Source organism: Monodon monoceros, unplaced genomic scaffold (genome assembly GCF_005190385.1).
Source record: "Monodon monoceros isolate NGI ecotype Baffin Bay Population unplaced genomic scaffold, NGI_Narwhal_1 Super_Scaffold_21, whole genome shotgun sequence".
Lineage (NCBI taxonomy): Eukaryota > Metazoa > Chordata > Mammalia > Artiodactyla > Monodontidae > Monodon > Monodon monoceros.
The window spans coordinates 34,798,256-34,822,660 of NW_021703778.1; the positions used below are offsets into that span (position 1 = coordinate 34,798,256).

Here is a 24,405-nt window from a genome sequence, read left to right on the forward strand (position 1 = left end):
ACCTGTCCAGTTTTCCCAGCACCACTTATCGAAGAGGCTGTCTTTTCTCCATTGTATATTCTTCCCTCCTTTATCAAAGATAAGGTGACCATACATGCATGCGTGTATCTCTGTGCTTTCTATCCTGTTCCATTGATCCATATTCTTGTTTTTGTGCCAGTACCATACTTTCTTGATTACTGTAGCTTTGCGGTATAGTTTGAAGTTAGAGAATCTGATTGCTCCAGCTCTGTTTTTCTTTCTCAAGATTGCCTTGGCTATTCGGGGTCTTCTGTGTTTCCATACAAATTGTGATATTTATTGTTCTAGTTCTGTAAAAAATGCTATTGGTAGTTTGATAGGGATTGCACTCAATCTGTAGATTGTTTTGGGTAGTATAGTCATTTTCACAATGGTGATTCTTCCAATCCAAGAACATGGTATATCTCTCCATCTGTTTGTATCATCTTTAATTTCTTTCATCAGTGTCTTATAGTTTTCTGAGTACAGGTCTTTTGTCTCCTTAGGTAGTTTTATTCCTAGGTATTTTATTCTTTTTGTTGCAATGGTAAATGGGAGTGTTTCCTTAATTTCTCTTTCATATTTTTCATCATTAGTGTATAGGAATGCCAGAGATTTCTGTGCATTAATTTTGTATCCTGCTACTTTACCAAATTCATTGATTGGCTCTAGTAGTTTTCTGGTAGCATCTTTAGGATTCTCTATGTATAGTATCATGTCATCTGCAAACAGTGACGGTTTTACCTCTTCTTTTCCAATTTGGATTACTTTTATTGTGGCTAAAACTTCCAAAACTATGTTGAATAATAGTGGTGAGAGTGGGCAATCTTGTTTTGTTCCTGATCTTAGTGGAAATGGTTTAGTTTTTCACCATTAAGGACGATGTTGGCTGTGGGTTTGTCATATATAGCCTTTATTATGTTGAGGTTGGTTCCCTCTATGCCTACTTTCTGGAGGGTTTTTTTTTTTTTTTTGCAGTACGCGGGCATCTCACTGTTGTGGACTCTCCCGTTGCGGAGCACAGGCTCCGGACGCGCAGGCTCAGCGGCCACAGCTCACGGGCCCAGGCACTCCGCGGCATGTGGGATCTTCCTGGACGGGGGCACGAACCCGTGTCCCCTGCCTCGGCAGGCGGACTCTCAACCACTGTGCCACCAGGGAAGCCCTCTGGAGGGTTTTTATCATAAACTGGTGTTGAATTTTGTCGAAGGCTTTTTCTGCATCTATTGAGATGATCATATGGGTTTTCTCCTTCAATTTGTTAATATGGTGTATCACATTGATTTGCATATACTGAAGAATCCTTGTAATCCTGGGATAAACCCCACTTGATCATGTTGTATGATCCTTTTAATGTACTGTTGGATTCTGTTTGCTAGTATTTTGTTGAGGACTTTTGCATCTATGTTCATCAGTGTATTGGCCTATAGTTTTCTTTCTTTGTTACCTCTTTGTCTGGTTTTGGTATCAGGGTGATGGTGGCCTCGTAGAATGAGTTTGGGAGTGTTCCTCCCTCTGCTATACTTTGGATGAGTTTGAGAAGGATAGGTGTTAGCTCTTCTCTAAATGTTTGATAGAATTCGCCTGTGAAGCCATCTGGTCATGGGCTTTTGTTTGTTGGAAGATTTTTAATTACAGTCTCACTTTCAGTGCTTGCAACTGGTCTGTTTATATTTTCTATTTCTTCCTGGTTCAGTCTCAGAAGATTGTGCTTTTCTAAGAATTTGTCCATTTCTTCCAGGTTGTCAATTTCATTGGCATATAGTTGCCTGTAATAGTCTCTTATGATGCTTTGTATTTCTGCAGTGTCATTTGCAACTTTTCCTTTTTCATTCCTAATTCTGTTGATTTGAGTCTTCTCCCTTTTTTTCTTGATGAGTCTGGCTAATGGTTTATTAATTTTGTTTATCTTCTCAAAGAACCAGCTTTTCGTTTTATTGATCTTTGCTATCGTTTCCTTCATTTCTTTTTCATTTATTTCTGATCTGGTTTTTATGATTTCTTTCTTTCTGCTAACTTTGAGGGGGTTTTGTTCTTTCTCTAATTGCTTTAGGTGTAAGGTTAGATTGTTTATTTGAGATTTTTCTTGTTTCTTGAGGTAGTATTGTATTCCTATAAACTTCCCTCTTAGAACTGCTTTTGCTGCATCCCATAGGTTTTGGGTCATCGTGTTTTCATTGTCATTTGTTTCTAGGTATTTTTTTGATTTCCTCTTTGATTTCTTCAGTGATCTCTTGGTTATTAAGTAGTGTATTGTTTAGCCTCCATGTGTTTGTATTTTTTACAGATTTTTTCCTGTAATTGACATCTAGTCTCATAGCACTGTGGTCAGAAAGGATACTTGATACAATTTCAATTTTCTTAAATTTACGAAGACTTGATTTGTGACCCAAGATATGATGTCTCCTGAAGAATATTCCATGAGCACTTGAGAAGAAAGTGTATTCTGGTTTTTTTGGATGGAATGTCCTATAAATATCAATTAAGTCCATCTTGTTTAATGTATCATTTAAAGCTTGTGTTTCCTTATTTATTTTCATTTTGGATGATCTGTCTATTGGTGAAAGTGGGGTGTTAAAGTTCGCTACTATGATTGTCTTATTGTCAATTTCCCCTCTCCTTGCCTTTTAAATGTACCCAAGGGTCTCTGTCATTAAACGACAGCACACTCACACACCTCCCCCTTAACCCACTGTGCCTTCTAGCCTTCTACTTCTCTCTGTTTTCTTTATCGTAAGTTTTGCCACAAGAAAATCGAATCTATTCTTCTCCATTTCATCATCTATCACTCTCCTCCATCCTTTCAAGTCTGACTTTGTCTCCACCACTCCATGGAACTGACCCTGTAAGTCCTCGGTGACTTCCCCTTGCTGGACCCGGTGCTGATTCTCAGTTTACCTCACTTCACCTCTCAGTGGCCTCAACGCAGCCGACTCTGGTTCCCACCACACCACTCCCTCCTGGTTTTGCTCCTATCTGGCTGACCTCTTCATTGCATTGACATTTGTGGCTCAGTATCCTCCACCCAGCCATCGGATGTTGAATTTCCTCAAAGATCATTCTTAGACCCTCCCCACGGCTCACAGGTGTTCTCTTCCTAAAGATTTGCATACATGCCCCTGGCTTCAATTCTCTCCGTACACAGATGACTCGTAAATGTATATTTCCAGACTAGATCTTGCCACTTGTCTTCAGATTCACACATTCAACTGTCTCTTTAGCATCTCCATTTGGAAGTCTAAAGGCACTTTAAAATCATTACGTCCAAACTGAAGTCATGATTTCTTTCTGCCAAACTGGACCGCCTGTCGGCACTCATCATCTCAGAAAAGAATCTTAGGACTCAGACCTGCCACCTCACTCCCACTGGCCCACTCCACTGACAGACTTTTTCCCTTCTCAACATCTCTCAAAGTCACCTGCTCACTCCATCTCCATCATCATCACCACTCCAGCCCAAGCTCTTTCCTGGACCAGCAAAAGCTTCCTTGATGGTCCCTCTTACATCTGCTATGAACCATTCTAATCCCTTTTTTACAATACAACCAGACTAACCTGTTTGAAATAAATAAACATTTGATCATTAACTCCCACTTTAATGACTTGAATTGCTTCTCATCGATCTTGGGATAAAGACCCAAATCAACACGGCCGGTAAGGCCTTAACTGTCTGGCCCCTGCATTCCTCTCTAGCATCATCTCACATTAAACTCTGTCTTTCTCAGGACCCCAGCTGTGACCAACTTTTCAGCTCCTGGAATGTCCCATGTGTCCTCCCGCCACGTAGGGCCCTTCCACATGATCTTTTTTCTGCTGGAAATTCTCTTTGTACCACCATCTCCAACCTCTCTTTTGCTTAATTAATTCCTCACCTTTCAGATTTAAGTTCGAGTGTAATTGTTCTTAGGGAAGCTTTCCCTGACTTCCCTAATTAGGTCAAATTCCTCCTATTATATGCTTTCATAGCACCACATACTTCTTCTGTAGCTGCTATAACCAGCTGTAACTTTACATACATGTGTGTGTGATTATGTGAGGAACACATTTCCCTCACTAGATTTGAGTTCCAAAGGTAGGAACTAATGAGTCCGTATCACCTAGCCAAGTGCTTGGCACAAAGAAACGTGCACTAAACATTTATAAGCTGTTGGTTTTGAATGAAACAACAGAGAGATTCCCGCTAATGTCAAGACCAAGGCAAAGTTAGCATTATCCACATTATTTACTATCGTTTTTGAAGTTCTGGACAATGCAGTAAGATATAAAACATAAACAAGAGAAATAACTATTGGAAATAGAAAGAGAAAAATCATCATTAATTGCAGATGACTATTTACTTGAAGAATTCAAAAGAATGCACTCGGAAACTGTTAAGATGCATTCAGGGCTTCAGCAGTTTAGTCAGATTTTTTTTAAAAAGGGGAAAAAAAACAGTATTCTAATATAAGCTGAATAACCTATTATTATTATATTATAAGCCAAGCACCCCACCAACATTTATCATATACCATGTGTCAGGCACTGTGATTAAACACCTCTCCAACATAACCTTGTTTAAGAATCACAGTTAATTTCGTTTCTTTTTATGGCTGAGTAATATATGGGGATATATGTATATGTATAGCTGATTTACTTTGTTATAAAGCAGAAACTAACACACCATTGTAAAGCAGTTATAGTCCAATAAAGATGTTTAAAAAAAAAAGAATAACAGTTAATCCTTTCATTACTCCTAACAAGGTAGATATGGCTCTTCTCATTTTACAAAAATAAACCTCTACAAACTTAAATAACTAGCCCAAAGGGAGTGAAAGAACTAGGGTTCAAAAATGGGGCCAGGCCTCAAAGTCCATGTGTATGCTACTAGCCTGTGCTTTTAGAAAATACAAGGGTGAAAAGGAAAGGTCATAAATGCAACAAATAATATAAGATACCAAAGAAAACTTTAGTGAGGAATGTTTATGATGTAGTAAATTACAAAACCTTACCAGAGGGTATTAAAAAGGTAAGCATAACTTTCAGAATGTACATGTATGTACACACGCACACATACACACACACACACAACACAGTGCTGTATACATACATACATACACACACTCTGGAAGACGGAAATTGAATACGTCTGCATGCTTCATACTTTTGGGAATTGAAAAAGAATTCTCTGTTGCCACTGCAGCAGGAAAGCAGATTTGTAAAACGTTCTTAATCATCAGTAATGACAACGCACGGCTTTACTTTTATTTCCTGTATGATGTGAAGGCAAGTTAGAATATACAAATACACACTATCAAGATGTGACTGTGGGCTTCCCTGGTGGCGCAGCAGTTGAGAGTCCGCCTGCCGATGCAGGGGACACGGGTTCGTGCCCCGGTCCGGGAAGATCCCACATGCCGCGGAGCAGCTGGGCCCGTGAGCCATGGCCGCTGAGCCTGCGCGTCCGGAGCCTGTGCTCCGCAACGGGAGGGGCCGCAACAGTGAGAGGCCCGCGTACCGCAAAAAAAAAAAAAAAAAGATGTGACTGAAAGTTTATCTTTTTGGAAATCTATAATTTGCGTATCTTATTTTTCTACAGAAACAGGAATGTTGAAGAAATAACTATATGCCTGTGGAAATTCTACTTTCCTGTGGTTTTCAGTCACTGCAGACTTACCCTGCCTATTATCCAGGGTGAGGGTTAAAAACCCACATTCAAAACCACACATAAGTGGACTTGTAGAGGCCAAGCCTCTAAAACCACATTAAAATGGATCACGGAGAGGCAAGTATCACTGCCTGTAAGTAATGGAGTAGAGACAGTAAAGCCGAAATAATCAAAAGCTGCACTCCATCAGGACAAGGACTATGCCTTCATTTTATACCCTGATACTGAGCCCAGAAGCAAGTGCAGAGCATGGAGTCTAGCACAGAGCAGGTGTCCGGTTTCCTGCATTTATAGAGGATTTTATAATCCTCCAAGCTTTCCAGTTTTTATAGAATTTAGTTATATATTTAAAAGGAAATTTTAAGCTTGAACCCAAGAAATTAAAAACATTACTTTTTACAAAGTTAAGAGGCTTATTATAAGCGCTGACAGTTCAACCAACCCTCTCTAAAGAACAACAATTAAGCTGTTCGTTTTCTGCTTTGGACTGTGTGATGCCCTCTGATCCTCAGCTTCCCCAACTGTAAAATTTGGGTTAGTGGGTATCCAAGGATCATCTTAATGATATAATTCTTAATTACACAACTCAAGGCACCCTCACAAGGCTAAATTCTGTTTAACTAAAAGTTGAAAGATTACCAAGTTGAGGGCTATTAAAATATGTAAAATGCATTCCAGATACACAAGAGGATGTCAGAGATAAATGGACACCTTCCCATCAACCATCTGAATACTGAAATGCATTTCTGACATGAGCAAGGCATTTTTCTCCTCACAATAGGCCAAAAGGTCCACAGTGCCCATAAGGATAAACTGCATTAGTCAAGTTTCACAAAAACTTTTATGTTTTAAACAGATCCTGGTCATGCTATTACTCCTAAGTATATACCCAAGAGAAATGAAGACATATGTCCCTACAAAAATGTGAACATGAATGTTCAGAGCAGTATTTTTCATAATACCAAAGACATGTGAAAAATCCAAATTCTAACTGATGAATGGTGAAATGTGATGTAGCCATACAATGGAATAGTATTCAGTCCTAAAAAGAAATGAAGTACTGACTTATGCTACAACATGGATGAACATTGAAAACACACTAAGTTAAAGAAAGGGGTCACAGAAGATCACTTGTTGTGTGATTCCATTTATATGAAATGTCCAGAATAAATAGAAAGTAGATTAGTAGTTGCCAGAGGCTGCTGCTAGCAGGGAAATGGGGGCTTGAGGGAAAATGGGGAGTGATTTCTTAAGGATACAGTGCTCTTTTGGGGGGAAAGTGTTCTTTATAAAACTGATCGTGATGATGGCTGCACAAGTTGGTGAATATACGTAAAGACACCAAATTGTATACTTTAAGTATATAAATCGTATGGTATGTGAATTAATATCTTAATAAAGTTGTTACCAAAAAAACAGAAAATCATTCCAGGGGGATCCAGGCATCCTGGAGGTGGAAACTAGGGCTGTCTTAGTGGACACTGGGAACACAGCAGATCCTAACATTTTGGCACCAGGCTCCAAAAATGAGGTCTAATAGCCTCTCCCAACTGAATCAGAATTTACCTGGTCAATTTTCCTTGGGCAACTCCTAGTAGCCTGTTGAGTTCCAAGGACCCAACAAGCCATCTGGAGAGGGCCTTCCCGGTCAGGAAAAGAACTGAAGTCAAGGATGACAAAGTACTAGATGCAACAGTAATTCTATCAGTGGCAGTATTAAAAGCCTGAGATTAACACAGTAGTTTTGGGGTATGCAAGCAATAGCAGGGCTTATTTCTGCTCTCATAATGAAAGACAAAGCTCCAAGTCTCTGGTGAAAATACAGCAATGTAGTGGCTCAGAAGTGGTAGAGATAGCTGCATTCTGTAGTCATGTAGTAGAAAGTTCCAGACATCTATAATTGCAATTGAATAGGAGAACATTTTTGCATCCCAGTGACTATCTCTAGAGGGTTTCCCCAGATTCATCAAGAAAGTACTAGCTCCCAGATTGCCAAGGGCATATCAGTCTTAAGGTTTCCAAGATATAACAAAAGATGTGGCCAGGACCCTGAACCCAGAGGGAGCAGTAGTTAGGTTTTGGGGCAACAGCAGACATGTGGCAGTGTGCAGGTAACTGAGACTTACGTGCCCGGAAGGGAAGAGACACAGCAGACATTTAGGGTGAACCAGGCTAAATTCCTGGCTAGTTGGGATGGGCTTCTAGGAACCAGGGAGAAGCAAGTAAGAGATAGAGAGAATCTGGAGGCAGATAAGGGCTCTTCTCCTAACTTGCACATGTGTACCTCCAGGCGAAAGGCAGTAGCTTAGCTGAAACCTGGGGGTAAAGCACACACCATCTCATCTGGGTCTACTGACAGGCTGGTGTCTAGGACAGGTGGGTTTACAGGTTGATTAGACAAGAAAGGAGAAAGACAGATACCATGAAGTCACAGTGATTGGATGGCAAGGATTAAGAATGTCCTCAAGAGCCTGAGGGGCAAAAGAGGAGAGGCTTGGGCACAATGACTGGTCCAAGAGCTCTAAGACCCGACCGGGAGCTCCTAATGGGTGCGGGGCCGCCAGGAGGAGTGGAGCCTGCTCTTGAGCCAACTGCCTCCTAAGGCAAGAGCTTCCTTATCTTTTCCACCGTTGGCTGGGACTGAAGTCAGAGCATTTCTAGCCCCCAACTTTAGCCATGACAGCTGGCAGGAAGGCGCAGTCAAGAGTCAGTGATAGGATGTCAGGGGCCTGGGTTCCTGATGAGATGAGTCTCCTTCATGTTAGTAGATGATCTAGGTTTCCCATTGATTATTTCTGTCTTTTTCCTTCCAACAGAGAGAGAATGACTATCTGGACTCCCACGCCCTGCTCATCCACTTCCTTTTGGATCCTGGAATGCTTAGAGCACCTTGGGGCCAACTTCCACCCCAGTGGGGTCCCCTGACTATATTACCACTTCCTAATCCTAACAGGGTCCCCTGGCTATGCATGTTACCCCACACGTACACACATAAATCATGGTGATCAGTGTGCTCTGCACTGGTTTCTGGTCCAATGTGCAGGTATGGACCTAAATATTTTCTAAGGATGGCTTCTGACCAAGAGTTGCATCAGATAGGGCAATCCCAGGCTGCCTCAATCTGTAGTTCTGTTTTATGCACAAGACTGCCTTAGCTAATCACTTCTGCATTTTCCTACTTATCCTCTATTCATCAGCGACCTCTCGCTCCATCTCAGCCAGGCAGACGCTGAGGCCAAGGAGCACAGGCTACAGTGCCACTAGTCCTTTATCTTCCTAGAATAATCACGATGAAAACTGAAAGAAAGAAAAGGCATAGGTTTCAACTATTCAACCTTAACCTCCTTTTGACTTCTGCTAACTTGCATATTTGGCTTAACCGATTTAGTGATTTCTCAAACCATCCGCAATGCAAGACCTAACTGTCCCTTAAACAAAAAAATCACATACCTCCCAAACACGTGGCGGTGCAAGGGGTGAACCCAGCATACTCCCAGTCGTAAGTCATCTCACTGTCCTGCTCCTGCTGGGAGGCGGCCAGCTCACGGGAGGTGGGGCTCTCATCACAGGGTTCCAGGTGGCAGGGCCGCTCGGTGGGCAGCCTGGGGCCTTCACACTCTTCCTCGGGTAGCTCGGTCTCCGTCTGCGTGAATGTCAGGAGCACGCGGCACTTCACCTCTCGCACCTGAACGCCCGGCCCACACGTGGTGCTGCAGGCGGACCAGGGCTCTGGAATGAACCTGCGTGAAACGGGGGAGCCCCGGGTGGGGGGAGGACACGGGCAGTCATTCAAGAGAGGCCACAAAAGGAGTGACAAACATTCTATGAAGGAAAAAAGTAACTTCATCCAGAGGGAATTCAATATATTTGGAATGCTGTCCTTTTGTTGGTGCTCAAAAATGTGTCGCTGACAAATGTTCCAACCCCGTCAGCCATGGAAAGAAATTTGCACCAGAGATACACTGAACTTTTGTACCCATTTTATAATTCAAATTCTGTGCTCTGACCTTTGCGGATCATCACTAAAAGGTTTTCTTTAAGATCTGGTAATAAATAAACCAGTGTGTAGAGATCATTTCGACTCTGATTTCTTTTATAATATGGAGATGTTCACCAGTATTTATTCAAGAAATCTTTATTGAGCTTACCCTTTCTTAACAGACAGAGTTTTATTAAAATGTCTCGATATTTAGGAGCTAAACTGTAGGATAACAAATGCTTTCTGAAGAGTGGATGAAGCTTTAATATTCTTTTCTATTTAATATATAAATACACAAAACTTCTGAATCTTCTTGAAAATATCCCAGGTGTTGCCCACTCTGACTGAATAAAGCATTTATTTCTTATCCTGAATCATTATCCACTAAATCACAGGGTGTCACCCTTTGGTCTGTAGACCAAAGGCCTACAAAGGTCAAATCCAGCCTACCTGTTAAGAATGATTTTTATAGTTTTCAATGGCTGGGGGAAAAAAAAGGATAATATTTTGTGTCATGTGAAAATGACATAAAATTCAATGTGTGTCCATAATTAAAGATTTATTGAATACAGCCACGATCACTTGTTCACCCGTTGTTTACGGCTGCTTTTGTGTTACATGGCAGAGCTGAGTATTTGCAATATAGAGTGTTTGGTCTGCAAAACCTGAAATAGTTGTTATCTGGCTCTTTACATAAAATGTTTACTGGTTCCTGCACTGAATTTAAAACACAGATTCAATAGGGACATATACTTTAAAGATACTCTGAAGGAACATTTGCATCATAAGGTATTAATAAGTAATAGTCTGGAAAGAGTGCGGTAATAGAATAAGCCTGGAAAACTTTGCTGTCAATAAGGTTGAATAGGTTTATTTACTGCAAAACTTCTCCAAAAACTATGATATGAATGCATACCATACATATTTAAGAGGGGAATATGATGGGCATCATTTCCTAAACTTAAGTGAATATACACCTCTATTCATGGGATAATGTTGTACTAACTAACTTCAGAAAATGCTGCTGAGATGTTTGCTTAAAATGCAGTTCCAAGGCTTAATGTTTAAAATCTCAGAATGATTTGGTTACAAGGGTCTCTCAGAGCCATTTAAGCTTCTTTCCCTACATAAGGCTTCATTACAGTTGTACACGACAGCACACACCCATCAGCAGAATTGAAACACCACTGCTTTAGATGAGCCCAATAAAGAAATATCAATAACTCCTCCCTTTCCGCATTTTGTTTCCTGGGTTGAAAATTGTTAGTGGGAAACTCTATTCTCTAATCCTCATTTTCTATGAAAGGTTTTGCTTAGCTTCTCAGGATGGAGTGGTATTGGAGTAATATTTGCATGTTTACTCTCTGCTTGTTGCTTTCCCACGGTAGAACTGGAAAGGAGGAGACTGATTAAATTTATGATGTGTCCACAGAATGTAATAAGATGAGGTCATTTAAAAGGAGGCGGTGAGTCTATATGATTGATAAGAAATAGTCTTCTCTTGAAGACTGTTAAATGAAATAAGTATGGGATATATATACTATGATCTTTGGTCTAAATACACAAAAGGGCATATATATACACATATATAGTGTATATACTATATATAGTATATATTTATAGCTATATGTCTATATGTGCTGATTTACATATAATTTCTCTTTTCAGGAAGCAATTGCAAGAGTTGGGAACTGGAGTGTGTAAAGGGAGGCTTTCACTATTTGTTTTGCAGCTTTAAAATGTTTGAACTTTCTAACCAATGAATACGGTACTTCTATGATCATTAATATTTTTCTCTTTTTGCCTTTGTAATAAAAACTTAAAATTTGGGATTATGTTTTAATGGGAAGTAGATTTTTTTCATTCAGACTGGACTCCCGTGTCTTGTAGATTCAGAACCCTGAGAGGAAGGCTCACCTCAATTCCCAACAGGGCAAATGATGGTTACACTTGATACTTTTCTAGGTGTCCTGGATCTTTCAAGTTGTTTTTCTGTTCAATTTTTTAATTAAAAAAAATTGGGGGGATTGTGGGATCTTAGTTCCCAGACCAGGGATAGAACCCGGGCCCTCAAAAGTGAAAGCACAGAGTCCTAACCACTGTACCACCTGGGAATTTCCTCAAGTTGGTTTTCAAAGATCCTTTTAAGGGTCCTCTTAAAAAACAAATGTCAGAGCTGTCCAAATTAGCCATGAATGATTTGGGGGAGGTGATGTGGGGAGCCACAGCAACTCCAAAATGTATGCATCTTCTAGCATGATCTTCTTCTATGTATTATTTTTTATTTAAAGGAAAGATAGTATAGTGTTCATGCAGTTCTGAATCTTGTTTTGTTTTTGTTTCTCTCCCGCAGTAATTTTTTTTAAAGAAAAGAATGGAGCGCAGTTGCATACAAGCATTTGACGAGCAATGTCTGGGCACAACAAAACCAGAGAAACAGAGCATGTTCCCTATGTCTTTGCACAATAGAAGAACTTAAAAGAAGAGCAATTCACTAACATGAGAGCTTAGACACAAGATGACAAAACAACAGAATAAAATGGAAAACTACAGAGCTGAAGAAACAAACTATGAAACATAACATTATTAGAAACTAACAAATAATTCAGAACTAAGAAGAAAAACAGAAGAAATATAGCTGAAAATCAAATTAATGACATAGAAGCAAGACTTGGAAGTGAATGCAGTGTTGAGAGAGAGAGAAAGAGAAGCTTTTAAAGCAATTAGAGGGGTGAAAGGACGGATGGGCTGCAAAGGAAGCTTTTGGGGTGATGGGAATGTTTTGTATCATGAATGGGGCTGGGGTTTTATGGTTGTGTACATCTGTTAAAACTCATCACTTTGAATAGACAGTTTTTGTATGTAAATTATACCTCTCTAAAATTGATTTTTAATGCAGTTTTTAGAGATAAAATGAGAAAGAACCTAAATAATCCAATATTGAAGACAACTGGATTCTTCAAGTAGAGGTTTCAACACATGAAACAGAAAAAAAGTGTTCATAAATAAAATATGCGAAAAATGTGCCTAAAATACAGCTTGGAAAGGTACGTTGTCTTCCAGGAAAAAGTGATGAAAAAATGATTAACAAAAACCTAGAGCTTTCAGCAGAATAATGCCCCTCCCAAAGATGTCCACACCCTAATTCCTAGAATTTATGAATATGTTACCTTACATTGCAAAAGGGATTTTGCAGATGTGATTAAGGTTATGACCTCAAGATAGGGAGATTATCCTAGTGGGCCTAATCTAATCACATGAGTCCTTAAGAACAGAAAAAATTCTCTGGCTGGAGTTAGAGAGAGATGCAGCAGAACAAGAGGCAAGAGAGATTCAAAGCATGAGAGGTACTCAGCCTGCTGTTGCTGGCTCCAAGATGGAAGAGGCCAGGAGCTGAGGAATGTAGGAGGCCTCCAGAAGTTGAGAACAACTCCTGGCCAACAGCCAGCAAGGAAATGGAGATTTCACCTCTGCAACTGCATGCGCCTGAATTCTGCCAACTCCCTGAATGAGCCTGAGAGTGGATTCCACCCTAGGGCCTTCAGAGAAGCGTTCAGGCTGACAGACATCTTGATTTCAGCCTAGTGGGATCCAGAGAAACCAGTTGAATCTATTGGGTTTCTGACCTACAGAACTGTGAGATAATAAATTTGTGTTGTCTTAAAGCACTATGTTTGTGTAGATGAATATACCTGGCTTAAAAAAGTAAAACTTTGAGGATGAAGAGAGAATTGTATAAGCATTACCAAAAAAGTCCCTTATAAGAATAAAAAGTCAGGTGGACTTCAGACTCACAACATTCAAAACCAGAAAAGGATGGAGCAAAAGTTTTGAGAGAGAGAATCTGGGTCCCAAGAATATTATGTCCAGTCAAATTGTTATTCAAATACAAAGGCCATAATTTTCTGTAAAATAGGAACAGTAATGGTACCAACCTAACGGGGTTAGGTAAGGATTAAATGAGATGTCAGAGTGAAAAGTTCAATAATTACAACACAATAAAAAATGACAACTAACATTCATTGCATTATTATTCGTGTGAGATACTGTTCTATGTACTTCACATATATTTTATCATTTACTCATAACAACAACCCCATCAGGAAGTATTGTTATTACTCCCATTTTACAGATGAGGAAACTGAGGGTAATTTGTCAAAGATTACAAAGTAGCTACTGGCGTTATTTTACCCTGCCTCAGCAGTGAGAGATCATAGGTGAGAGATGCATTTTAAGATCATCCAAGATGACAATAAAAGGATGCCAGGAAAATTCAACAATACTATTTGGGGGCATTTACTTTTCTTATTTCAAAAATGAATAAACAAACACCAATACCCACTTGATAAAATAATTCTTCGCTCTAAAAGAAGAAGAATGTAACCTGTATTAGTGAAAGAAAAGCATATTTGGGGGAAAATATTATCAGAAACAGAAGGAAATGTATAGCATCTCCTTAAAATTTAATGACAATAAAATTCAAGGAAGCATTCTACAGAACAAAAGATAAACGAGGGGGTTAAGGAGTCAAAACATGGCTGGAAAAAAAACCTCTGGCTTGGCTGAGAAAAGACTGAAAAATACAAAAATAATGCAAAGTTTGCTCTATGATAGAAGAAAATCCAAATGAATAGTAGGAAATACATTCAATGAGGAGGAGGGCAAGTGCTTTTGTTTGAAGGGGAGGTGTGCTTCCAAAACATGGAGGAAAAAAGACAAAGAGGTGGGGGAAAATATCACATGTTAAAAATAGAGAAGAGATGCAATACAGACAGTTGGTGAACCTTAAGAATAAATAAGAAAAATAACAGAAAAGAGGCACAAATACAACAGAAGAAAACTTTCATGCACCCAAGAAAGATTTGAATCTATGTCCTAAAAGCCCTCACTGTTTACCAAAATTATTGAAAAGAAAATAGAACCTGGTCTTATTCTAGAAAAATCCTCTAATTTTAAGTATATGGGGAAAATCTTATATCTAAGCAGAAAAAAAAAAAAAAAAAGGTTCACAACACAAGGAGGAAGGACAGTTTAGGCGCAAATATTTCCTTTTCAATATCCAGAGCCATATGTCCACAGTTTTAAGGAAAAAAAAAGAAGATAGCTTATTAAACAAGAGTTCATATTCCTGCTCATTTGAGGGTATAAGAAAGGCATCCTTAAATATAGAGGGTCTTAGAGAGTATGCCATCTGTATAATCTCCCAGAAAAAAATGCACAAAGATCTCCTCCAATTTAATGAGAATTTCATTTTTAAAATTACTATGGGGGAAAACCAAAAACAAAACAAGATTCAGCACTGCCTGAACACTATAGTATCTTTGGTTTAAATTTTCAAAAGGAAATTTGACAGTAGAAATTAAATGCCTTCAACGTGCCTATCTTCTGGCCCAGAAATTCCACCCCAGCAAATGTGTCCCAAGGAGACAATTAGAGATGAAGAGATGGGCAATTTGAGATTTGCTACAGTTTTATTTATCATAGTAAATAATTAGAAACAAACTGCAGACATCCAGAAAGATCTCTCTAAAAATGTAATCGTGATTACATCACTTGTTAAAAATCCTTAAATGGCTCTCACGGCCTCCAGATGAAGTCCAAATTCCTTTACGAACCATGGAAGACCTCCAAGACTTGCTTACTTTCCTAGCTGCCATTACCACCTACTTCTCCTCCAGCCCCCTCTCCACGCTTAGTACCTCAATGTCCAGGTGTGGCCCCCATAGGCCAGTTGGCCAACATGCAACCTCGATACCTGACATGCTGTTCTGACATCTGTGTACATCTTAGGGCATCATTTCATGTACCATCTCTCCCAGGAAGCCATCCCTGACCCCCTAAGCCTTACAATACCGTAATATAATCACTAACTTCTCTATCTGCCCTATTAGACCAACCTAAGGATGGGAGAGACTTGAATTCAGGTCTCCTAACATAAAGTTGGAGCTCTTCCTAGTATGACATGCCAGAGAATCACCATCCACCACTTAATAGCTCTGAAATGTTGGATAGTTCCTTAATCTATGCCTTTGTTTCCTCATCCCTAAAATGAAGCTAATAATAATGCCTCCTTATGGGGTCATTGTGAGAATTAAATCAGTTAATCCACATGGAACACTTAGAACACAGTCTGGCACAAAAGAAGTCCTCAATATTAGTTGCTTACTGCAGTTGTTGTGAGAAAAACAGCTGCCTGAAACATAACCTAATTTGATTTTAGCAAATACAAATAGCACAAATGCAGAAGCTAAAATAGCAGTGAAGAAAATACACAAAGTGTTCTAAATCCTTGGTTCTCATATATGAAAAATGGGAGGGAGGGCAGCATGACTAAGGAAGTGTTGTGAATCCCGTAGAAACTAGGAAGGCTCCAGGGAAGAACTTTTAAAACAACAATGAACCGTATCAACTGTCAACACATTCCACAGCTGAAAGTTAAGAAGGTCAAAACTGGAGTTCCCTGGCTTAGCTTTATAAGCTATAATTTTTATTTTTCTAATTAAAAAGAAAAGCCTTTTGAACATCCACTTTCTATGTAAATTCAGAGCTCGGGCCATAGTTAACCACAGAGGCAGAAATATTTAGCTCCTCCAGGAGGGTTTGGGAGGCTTTCCTCAAGGGATCTGAAATACAGCTCACTGTCAACAAGCAAGCATCCCCAAACCACAAGAGACAGGGGTAATAAAAGGATGAACTGGAAGCTGAGATATGTTGTGGTTTTGTTTGGAAATCAAGGGAATGACTAGAGTCAGAAGTGGTAGGAGGAAACCATAAACTTCACACTAGACAGCCAGGAACAGGCCAGAAGCTGCCAGACAGCTTGAATTATAAAGGAAAATTGCAGAGAGACCACAGAGGGAAACAGGGAGGAAGGTGGAGAGAGGCAGCCGCTCAGGCCCGGGAACAGGTGCTGGGGCCTCGGTTTTCCATGATGGGAAGAAAGAAGTGGTGTCCTACAGGAGGAAAGGGTGAACCAGCTTTGCACAGTGAATACGGACTGGAAGAGCCACCAGCAAAGTCGGGTTGGGCTGACAGTTCATGCAGGCTTGGGGATGGATACGGGGCTGGAACCTGCTAAGCTTACACGATATGGGCCTTTTCCAGTTAAGTAAAACAAACCATATTTTCAGAACTTAAAAGGGACCCTCAGGACTATCTGACCCAATGGTTCCCAAATTTGGATGCACCCCACCCCCAGTCACCCAGCATGCTTGCTAAAAATGCTGCTGACAAATCCATAGAGATGGAAGTAGAACAGAGATTACCAGGGGCTGGGGGTAGGAATAGGAGGGTGGGGAGTCAGTGTTCAGTGGGTACAGAGTTTGGGTTGGTGATGATGAGAAATTCTGGAGATGGATGGTGGTGATGGTTGCACAACAATATCAATGTACTTAATATCAATGAACTGTACACTTAAAAAGGGTTAAAATGGTCCATTTTAGGTTATGTACATTTTACCACAATTTAAAAAGTACCTGGCAGAGCCAAAAGAAAAAAAAAGTGCTGGTGACTGGGACTCACTCCCAGAATGTCTGACTTGGTGAGGTCCAGAAATCTGCATTTTAAATAGCACCACAGATGCTCCTACAGGAAGCAATTTGAGAACCATACTTTAAAAAGTGGTATTGTGGTTATCAAAAAAGGTCTTTCTATTTTAGAGCTACATACTGAAATATTTATGAATGAAATGGTATGCTGTCTGGGTGTGTTTCCAAAATGGCCCAGTGGACTGGAGGTAGTAGTGTAGATGAAGCAAGAGTGGCCCCAAGTTGATAACTGTTGCAGGTGGGTGGTGGACACATGGGGGTTCGTTACACTCTTCTCACCTCATTTATACAGCCTTGAAATTTTCTATAACAAGGAAAAAAAAAAAACCTTCTTAAAAACCAAGTGAGGGGGGAGACCTTCAGCATGGTGGAGGAGTAAGACGTGGAGATCACCCTCCTCCCCACAAATACATCAGAAATACATCTACACGTGGAACAACTCCTAGAGAACACCGACTGAACGCTGGCAGAAGACCTCAGACCTCCCAAAAGGCAAGAAACTCCCCACGTACCTGGGTAGGGCAAAAGAAAAAAATAAACAGAGACAAAAGGATAGGGACGGGTCCTGCACCAGCGGGAGGGAGCTGTGAAGGAGGAAAAGTTTCCACACACTAGGAAGCCCCTTCGCGGGCAGAGACTGCGGGTGGCGGAGGGGGGAGCTTCGGAGCCGCGGAGAAGAGCGCAGCAACAGGGGTGTGGAGGGCAAAGTGGAGAGATTCCCACACAGAGGATCAGGGCCGACCAGCACTCACCAGCCCAAGAGGCTTGTCTGCTCACCCGCCAGGGCGGGTGGGGGCTGGGAGCTGAGGCTCCAGCTTCGGAGGTCAGATCCCAGGGAGAAGACTGGGGTTGACGGTGTGAACACAGCCTGAAGGGGCTAGTGCACCACAGCTAGCTGGGAGGGAGTCTGGGAAAAAGGCTGGAGCTGCTGAAGAGGCAAGAGACCATTGTTTCAGGGTGCACCAGGAGAGGAGATTCAGAGCACCGCCTAAACAAGCTCCAGAGACGGGCGCGAGCCGCAGCTATCAGCGCGGACCCCAGAGACGTGCATGAGACGCTAAGGCAGCTGCTGCAGCCACCAAGAAGCCTGTGTGCGAGCACAGGGCACTACCCACACCTCCCCTTCCGGGAGCCTGGGCAGCCCGCCACTGCCAGAGTCCCATGATCCAGGGACAACTTCCCCGGGAGAACACAGGGTGTGCCTCAGGCTGGTGCAACATCACTCCAGCCTCTGCCGCCGCAGGCTCACCCTGCATTCCATACCCCTCTCCCCCCGGCCTGAGTGAGCCAGAGCCCCCGAATCAGCGGCTCCTTTAACCCCGTCCTGTCTGGGCAGGAACAGACGCCCTCTGGCGACCTACCCGCAGGGGCGGGTCCAAATCCAAAGCTGAGCCCCAGGAGCTGTGGGAACAAAGAAGAGAAAGGGAAATCTCTCCCAGCAGCCTCAGGAGCAGCGGATTAAATCTCCACAATCAACCTGATGTACCTGCAGCTCTGGAACACCTGAAGAGACAGCGAATCATCCCAAAAGTGAGGCGGTGGACTTTGGGAGCAACTGCAGACTTGGGGTTTGCTGTATGCAACTGACTCGTTTCTGGTTTTAAATTTATCTTAGTTTAGTATTTAGAGTTTACTATCATTAGTATATTTGTTTATTGATTTGGTTGCTCTCTACCTTTATTTTTAATATATAGATATATATATTTTTTTCCTTTTTCTCTTTTTGTGAGTGTGTATGCTTCTTTGTGTGATTTTGTTTGTATAGCTTTGCTTTTACCATTTGTCCTAGGGTTCAGTCTGTCCTTTTTTTTTTTTTACTATAGCTTTTAGAGCTTGTTATCATTTGGGGATTTGTTTTTTGGTTTGGTTGCTCTCTTCTTTTTTTTTATTACTTTTTAATTTTAATAGCTTTATTTCTTATTTTCTTTTCCTTCTTTCCTCCCTCCCTCTCTCTCCCTCCCTCCCTCCCTCAATCTCTCTCTCTCTCTCTCTCTTTCTTTCTCTCTTTCTTTCCTTCTTTTCTCCTTTTTCTTCTGACCCGTGTGGCTGACAGGGTCTTGGTGCTCTGGCTGGGTTTCAGGCCTGTGCCTCTGAGGTGGGAAAGGCAAGTTCAGGACATTGGTCCACCAGAGACCTCCCAGCTCCACATAATATCAAACGGCAAAAGCTCTCCCAGAGAGCTCCATCTCAACGCTAAGACCCAGCTCACTCAAGAACCAGCAAGCTACAGTGCTGGACACCCTATGCCAAACAACTAGGAAGACAGGAACACAACCCCACCCATTAGCAGAGAGGCTGCCTAAAAGCATAATAAGGTCACAGACACCTCAAAACACACCACCGGATGCAGTCCTGCCCACCAGAAAGACAAGATCCAGCCTCATCCATCAGAGCACAGGCACTAGTCCCGTCAACCAGGAAGCCAACACAACCCACTGAACAAACCTTAGCCTCTGGGGACAGACACCAAAAACAAAGTGAACTACGAACTTGCAGCCTGCAAAAAGGAGACTCCAAACACAGTAAGTTAAGTAAAATGAGAAGACAGAGAAACATACAGCAGATGAAGGAGCAAGGTAAAAACCCATGAGACCAAACAAATGAAGAGGAAATAGGCAGTCTACCTGAAAAAGAATTCAGAATAATGATAGTAAAGATGATCCAAAATCTTGGAAATAGAATGGAGAAAATACAAGAAGCATTTAACAAGGACCTAGAAGAACTAAAGAGCAAACAAACAATGACGAACAACACAATAAATGAAATTAAAAATTCTCTAGAAGGGATCAATAGCAGAATAACTGAGGCAGAAGAACGGATAAGTGACCTGGAAGATAAAATAGTGGAAATAACTACTGCAGAGCAGAATAAAGAAAAAAAAATGAAAAGAATTGAGGACAGTCTCAGAGACCTTTAGGACAACATTAAACGCACCAACATTCGAATTATAGGGGTCCCAGAAGAAGAAGAGAAAAAGAAAGGGACTGAGAAAATATTTGAAGAGATTATAGTTGAAATCTTCCCTAATATGGGAAAGGAAATAGGTAATCAAGTCCAGGAAGGACAGAGAGCCCCATACAGGATAAATCCAAGGAGAAACATGCCAAGACACATATTAATCAAACTGTCAAAAATTAAATACAAAGAACAAATATTAAAAGCAGCAAGGGAAAAGCAGCAAGTAATACATAAGGGAATCCCCATAAGGTTAACAGTTGATCTTTCAGCAGAAGCTCTGCAAGCCAGAAGGGAGTGGCAGGACATATTTAAAGTGATGAAAGAGAAAAACCTACAACCAAGATTACTCTACCCAGCAAGGATCTCATTCAGATTTGATGGAGAAATTAAAAGCTTTACAGACAAGCAAAAGCTAAGAGAATTCAGCACCACCAAACCAGCTTTACAACAAATGCTAAAGGATCTTCTCTAGGCAGGAGACACAAGAGAAGGAAAAGACCTAAAATAACAAACCCAAAACATTAAGAAAATGGTAATGAGAACATATATGTCGATATTTACCTTAAATGTAAATGGATTAAATGCTCCCACCAAAAGACACAGACTGGCTGAATGGATACAAAAACAAGACCCATATATATGCTGTCTAAAAGAGACCCACTTCAGACCTAGGGACATATACAGACTGAAAGTGAGGGGATGGAAAAAGATATTCCATGCAAAAGGAAATCAAAAGAAAGCTGGAGTAGCAATTCTCATATCAGACAAAATAGACTTCAAAATAAAGACTTTTACAAGAGACAAAGAAGGACACTACATAATGATCAAGGGATCAATCCAAGAAGAAGATATAACAATTGTAAATATTTATGCACCCAACATAGGAGCACCTCAATACATATGCTAACAGCCATAAAACAGGAAATCGACAGTAACACAATAATAGTAAGGGACTCTAACACCTCACTTTCACCAATGGACACATCATCCAAAATGAAAATATATAAGGAAACACAAGCTTTAGATGACACATTATACAAGATGGACTTAATTGATATGTATAGGACATTCCATCCAAAAACAACAGAATACACTTTCTTCTCAAATGCTCATGGAAATTTCTCCAGGAGATATCATATCTTGGGTTACAAATCAAGCCTTGATAAATTTAAGAAAATTGAATCATATCAGGTATCTATTCCAACCACAATGCTATGAGACTAGATATCAATTACAGTAAAAAATCTGTAAAAAATACAAACACGTGGAGGCTAAACAGTACACTACTAAATAACCAAGAGATCACTGAAGAAATCAAAGAGGAAATCAAAAAATACCTAGAAACAAATGACAATGAAACCACGATGACCCAAAACCTATGGGATGCAGCAAAAGCAGTTCTAAGAGGGAAGTTTATAGGAATACAATACTACCTCAAGAAACAAGAAAAATCTCAAATAAACAACCTAACCTTACACCTAAAGCAATTAGAGAAAGAAGAACAAAACCCCCTCAAAGTTAGCAGAAAGAAAGAAATCATAAAAATCAGATCAGAAATAAATGAAAAAGAAATGAAGGAAACAATAGCAAAGATCAATAAAACTAAAACCTGGTTCTTTGAGAAGATAAAATTGATAAATCATTAGCCAGACTCATCAAGAAAAAAAGGGAGAAGGCTCAAATCAACAGAATAAGAAATGAAAAAGGAGAAGTTACAGCTGACACTGAGAAGTACAAAGGAACGTGAGAGATCACTACAAGCAACTATATGCCAGTAAAATGGACAACCTGGAAGAAATGGACAAACTCTTAGAAAAGCATAACCTTCTGTGACTGAACCAGGAAGAAATGGAAAATATAAACAGACCAGTTGCAAGCACTGAAAGTGAGACTGTGATAAAAATCTTCCAACAAACAAAAGCCCAGGACCAGATGGCTTCACAGGCGAATTCTACCAAACATTTAGAGAAGAGCTAACACCTATCCTTCTACTCTTCTGAAATATAGCAGAGGAAGGAACACTCCCAAACTCATTCAACGAGGCTACCATCACCCTGATGCCAAAACCAGACAAAGATGTCACAAAGAAAGAAAACTACAGGCCAATATCATTGATGAATATAGATGCAAAAATCCTCAACAAAATACTAGCAAATAGAATCCAACAACACATTAAAAGGATGATACAACATGATCACGTGGGGTTTATCCCAGGAATATAAGGATTCTTCAATACATGAAAATCAATCAATGTGATACACCATATTAAAACACTGAAGGAGAAAAACCATATGATCATCTCAACAGATGCAGAGAAAGCTTTCGACAAAATTCAACACCCATTTATGATAAAAACCCTCCAGAAAGTAGGCATAGAGGGAATTTACCTCAACAGAATAAAGGCCATATATGACAAACCCACAGCAAACATCGTTCTCACTGGTGAAAAACTGACATCATTTCCTCTAAGATCAGGAACAAGACAAGGTTGTCCACTCTCACCACTATTATTCAACATAGTTTTGGAAGTTTTAGCCACAGAAATCAGAGAATAATAAGAAATAAAAGGAATCCAAATCAGAAAAGAAGAAGTAAAATTGTCACTCTTTGCAGATGACATGATACTATACATAGAGAATCCTAAAGATGCTACCAGAAAACTACTAGAGCTAATCAATGAATTTGGTAAAGCAGCAGGATACAGAATTAATGCATAGAAATCTCTTGCATTCCTATACACTAATGATGAAAAATATGAAAGAGAAATTAAGGAAACACTCCCATTTACCACTGCAACAAAAAGAATAAAATACCTAGGAATAAACCTACCTAAGGAGACAAAAGACCTGTACTCAGAAAACTATAAGACACTGATGAAAGAAATTAAAGATGATACAAACAGATGGAGAGATATACCATGTTCTTGGATTGGAAGAATCACCATTGTGAAAATGACTATACTACCCAAAACAATCTACAGATTCAGTGCAACCCCTATCAAATTACCCATGGCATTTTTCACAGAACTAGAACAAAAAATTTCACAATTTGTATGGAAACACAAAAGACCCCGAATAGCCAAAGTAATCTTGAGAAAGAAAAACAGAGCTGGAGGAATCAGGCTCCCTGACTTCAGACTATACTACAAAGCTACAGTAATAAAGACAGCATGGTACTGGCACAAAAACAGAAATATAGATCAATGGAACAGGATAGAAAGCCCAGAGGTAAACCCATGCACATATGGACACTTTATTTTTGATAAAGGAGGGAAAAATATACAATGGAGAAAAGACAGTCTCTTCAATAAATGGTGCTGGGAAAACTGGACACCTACATGTAAAAGAATGAAATTTGAACACTCCCTAACAACATACACAAAAATAAACTCAAAATGGATTAAAGACCTAAATTTAAGGGCAGACACTATCAAACTCTTAGAGGAAAACATAGGCAGAACACTCTATGACATAAACCACAGCAAGATCCTTTTTGACCCACCTCCTAGAGAAATGGAAATAAAAACAAAAGTAAACAAATGGGACCTAATGAAACTTCAAAGCTTTTGCACTGCAAAGGAAACCATAAACAAGATGAAAGACAACCCTCAGAACGGGAGAAAATATTTGCAAATGAAGGAACTGAGAAAGGATTAATCTCCAAAATATACAAGCAGCTCATTCAGCTGAATATCCAAAAAACAAACAATCCAATCCAGAAATGGGCAGAAGACCTAAATAGACATTTCTCCAAAGCAGATACCAGACTGCCAACAAACACATGAAAAGATGCTCAACATCACTAATCATTAGAAAAATGCAAATCAAAACTACAATGAGGTATCACCTCACACCCGTCAGAGTGGCCATCATCAAAAAATGTGTAAACAATAAACGTTGGAGGGGGTGTGGAGAAAAGGGAACCCTCTTGCACTGTTGGTGGGAATGTAAATTGATACAGCCACTATGGAGAACAGTATGGAGGTTCCTTAAAAATCTAAAAATAGAACTACCATATGACCCAGCAATCCTCCTACTGGGCATATACCCTGAGAAAACCATAATTCAAAAAAAGTCATGTACCACAATGTTCATTGCAGCTCTATTTACAATAGCCAGGACATGGAAGCAACCTAAGTGTCCAGCGACAGATGAATAGATAAAGAAGATGTGGCACATATATACAATGGAATATTACTCAGCCATAAAAAGAAACGAAATTGAGTTATTTGTAGTGAAGTGGATGGACATAGAGTCTGTCATACAGAGTGAAGTAAG

At 40.2% G+C, this 24,405-nt stretch overlaps 1 protein-coding gene across 1 annotated transcript in view; it reads right to left on the reverse strand.

The window, feature by feature from the left end:
* The window catches only part of ADAMTSL3 (ADAMTS like 3), a 373,694-nt gene that overhangs the window by 113,625 nt on the left and 235,664 nt on the right, over nt 1-24,405 (reverse strand). Inside the window, 1 exon segment of the mRNA XM_029237311.1 lies at nt 9,095-9,384. Within this exon segment, the coding sequence (XP_029093144.1) occupies nt 9,095-9,384 (290 nt within the window).